Raw genomic sequence first — 3,465 nt, 5'->3', positions numbered from 1 at the left:
TTTCTCTGAGTTTTAATGCCACAACGGAGTCGTGATGCAATATATATTGCAACTCCTTATGAATATTTCTGAATTAAAGAGAGAGGAAAAATATCGATAGGGTTTTTTTTTCTCCAAAACCATTGAAATGAAACATTACTTCATCTCATTTTATAACTTCATTCATATCAACAGTATTCTCTTATGTTATAAGTATTTAATCTACTGGGGTATAAAAATAAATGACGATATGGCACTGCCCTCAATGCCCAATTCGTCCTTCATCAGTCAGTGGTGGGAATTTTCGATTGAATTAATCATTAAAATGTTGAACCTCTGTACATAAGACAATATTCCGTGCTTATGTTCTATAAATATATCTCTGTATTGTTAACTGACTAAAATCTAAGAAGAATGGCTGTGGGAGATGCCAATTTAAATCACTTCAGTCAATTTTAATACACGCATCGCAAACACGAACTGGATTATCCCATCCTCGGCGTGGCACAGGCTTACGATGTTGGGAACAATCCTGACAGACACCGCGTCCACAGTCTCTGCAATGATGAAGGGGCAGTAAATCGGAGAATAGTTTTTCACATACACAACAGTTCGTTAATTCTGAGTCTGGTATCCAGTAGTTTGGCCTGACGGTGTCTTTAATTAATGCTGAAAAAAAATTGAATGCATTATTTATTCATTGGTTCGCTCTCTCATTTTAGTTATTTAAATTTCTGTTTATTTCAAGAGAAAATGACCCAGAAAATTGAAAAAAATCCCTTACATTTCGAATAAGTTAAAACAGTTCCAACAGCACTGAGTGTGGAAACAACATGCTCCGAGACCTTTCTCACACTAACATCCTCATTGACGCCCATCTCCTCACCGTCATTAGAATTGTCATCCTTCTCGTAACACTCATCGCAAACCCTTACCGGACTGAACCAATTCCTGGCAGGTACAGCCTTGACTTTACTGGAGCATTGTCTGCAAAAGCCCTCACCGCATGCTCGACAGTGATGCTTGGTATCGGAGAGGGAAAATATTGTCCTGCACTTGTAGCAGTGTTTGATCTCGTGATTGGGTCTCCAGTAGCTTGGGGCTACCTGATCAGCCACCCACGCTGTAATTGTTTTGGTAGGTTGGAGTGATGCATTGGCAACAGCCTCTGTGATGTAGGATACACCGTCAATGACCTTTTGCGCTGCATTCTGATTGAGATTGGCTACACTTGTGATATTCCACACATGAGTTATTTCAGTTCTCACAGCAGCTTCCTCAGGATTTTTATTGCCGTACCAGTATTGCCTGCTTCGATAAATTTCCCCACATTTTGGACACTCTATCACGTAACCGGACCACGCGTATTTGGCAAGACCGTACCATCCGTTCTCATTAGTCGTCTTAGTTCTGCTTGTCACAATCACTTCGTTACCGTTGACGTGACACTTTTTGCAGGTGTAGATGAGATTCTCATACTGATGTTGATATCGACATTTGGTATTGCTGAGATGAGGCTTTCCTTCCTTCAGGTGGCCCATGCTATGTCTGCATCTGCAGTCACAGCTGAGACACTTGACCGGACAGGTGAAGTACTGATCGGGGAACAGAATGGTGGAGGGATTCTCAATTTCACCTGAGAATTTGTCGTTCAGAAGCTTCAGGGTACCGTAGACTAGGTGAGCTTTTCGAGCGGATCTCACGGTTGTATTGTCCAGTTCACTCTTGACAGCGTGACGTAGGGGGGAAAAATCAGTTGGCGGGCTGTTTGTCTGGATTCCGACGTATTTTATCGAACTGAAAGACTCTATTTCGAGACGCATCTGGATGAAACGGTTGCGGATTATGTCTTCAGCGCTTTCTGATGTGTCTGAAACAAAAATGATGGTTTTTGTTAGAGGATGTGGAGGAAATGTTATCGGGAGTTCGTTGATTCACTGTTTTGGTTGATATGATATCTCGGTGGTTGAAAGGTCGAAAGACGTTTTTGTGGCGAGCTTTATCAGCTGCACATAAGGCGACTCGACGTCTGCTGATGGATTAATTCATTTCGAGAATTTAGTGATTAGGAAAGTCTACTTCAATTTTCGAGGGGAGAAAAGGGTATGATGGGCGTTTCCGATATCAATGTCTTTGGATGAATTCAGATTCATTTCGATTGCCACTAAAATTTTCATGATCAATTTTCTTTCAGTACACATTTCCAACCCCCTTCTACAAATAAATAAAGTCATTACTATTTGTAAGAGGTCTCGTGTGTCTCGTCTCATGAAAGATGATGATACTCGGCCCTAATGCACTGGAGCTATTGGGCACTCCCTCTCTCCTTGCGAGTGTCAGCAGAGCATTATGAAAATGATGTCCATAAGCTCTCGATGCAGCCCCCAAGAAAGTAAACAGATCTCTGTGCAGCCTCTCCGATCTAGTCCGATAAATAACAATATCCGAAATAGCGAGAACCTTCAACAATAGTCTTGTGCGTTCATTCTCGTGTACAGTGATCCCCAGGAGTCCCTCAGTATCCAAACAAATGATTCCTAATTTATGATCAAAGGCAGTCCACACGCCAAGTGTACAAGAGTTCTGTTCATTCGACGTTTGGAATATCTCCTGTCCCTCGAAGAAGGTTTTATTCATCGTGTAACTCTTTCCATCCCCGGTATTGCCGAATATCGAGACAACCTTGACCTTGGCCTCCTTTGCACATCCCAGATGTTGAATAAATTGCTCAGCATTGGATACCCTGAGATGTTCTTTTCCATCGATCAGTAGAAAACTTTTATTATTGTTATTTGGCATTTCATCATCGATATCGTGTAGATAGGTAATTCCATGAAGTGATACTCCAGACGGTGGTCCGTTTGGTGAATGATAAATATCCCTGTTTAAACTTGAAAGTGAATCAAGACTCTGCATTATAGCTGGACTATTATTTGAATCTAATTTAACTCGCCACATAATATCACCATTATAACGGTCCATAGAGCTCATATTATCGATTACAATGTCAATAAAGGGGTCGTTAGCACCTGAAGATGAACTCTTTTAGAGGTTATCTTCGACGATAAAATATATTCAATCATCGATGGCAGGATTTATCGGTTGTTGTCAATTTTTTTCAACAGTTTATTTCCACTTGTCTTGATATCGTTGCATCATTCTATTGTTGGAGAACAATCTCTGACTTTTATTTGACAGTTATTCTTTTGTTTTCACCCACGTTTACGTCCAACGAGTGTTTTGCAGCTTTGCAATGATTTGGTGACCCGTAGCCTCACAATTTTCAGAATATTTGCAACATTTCCACGATGTTGGAATTATCACTGAGGATTTTGACACTGTTATTACACAGGATCTTGAAAATACAACTGTGGAGGGGGGAAGTGTGTAGAGTGAACCGGAGAGCGCACGATCCACTCCTGACAGGCTTCCACCCAACTGCGCAAATGAAAATTTCACACTTGTTTTGTAATTTTTATCAGTAGA

At 40.9% G+C, this 3,465-nt stretch overlaps 1 protein-coding gene across 1 annotated transcript; it reads right to left on the bottom strand.

The window, feature by feature from the left end:
* On the bottom strand, positions 1 to 3,465 carry LOC135162577 (zinc finger FYVE domain-containing protein 1-like). The gene is made up of 3 exons (XM_064121206.1): positions 2,217 to 3,465; positions 764 to 1,849; positions 1 to 648 (listed from the first exon to the last, which is right to left on the bottom strand). Exons 1-3 carry the CDS (start codon positions 2,968 to 2,970, stop codon positions 425 to 427), a joined length of 2,064 nt encoding a protein of 687 aa, XP_063977276.1. The 5' UTR covers positions 2,971 to 3,465; the 3' UTR covers positions 1 to 424.

This window comes from Diachasmimorpha longicaudata, chromosome 5 (assembly GCF_034640455.1).
Source record: "Diachasmimorpha longicaudata isolate KC_UGA_2023 chromosome 5, iyDiaLong2, whole genome shotgun sequence".
Lineage (NCBI taxonomy): Eukaryota > Metazoa > Arthropoda > Insecta > Hymenoptera > Braconidae > Diachasmimorpha > Diachasmimorpha longicaudata.
This window is presented reverse-complemented; position numbering and strand designations above follow the sequence as displayed.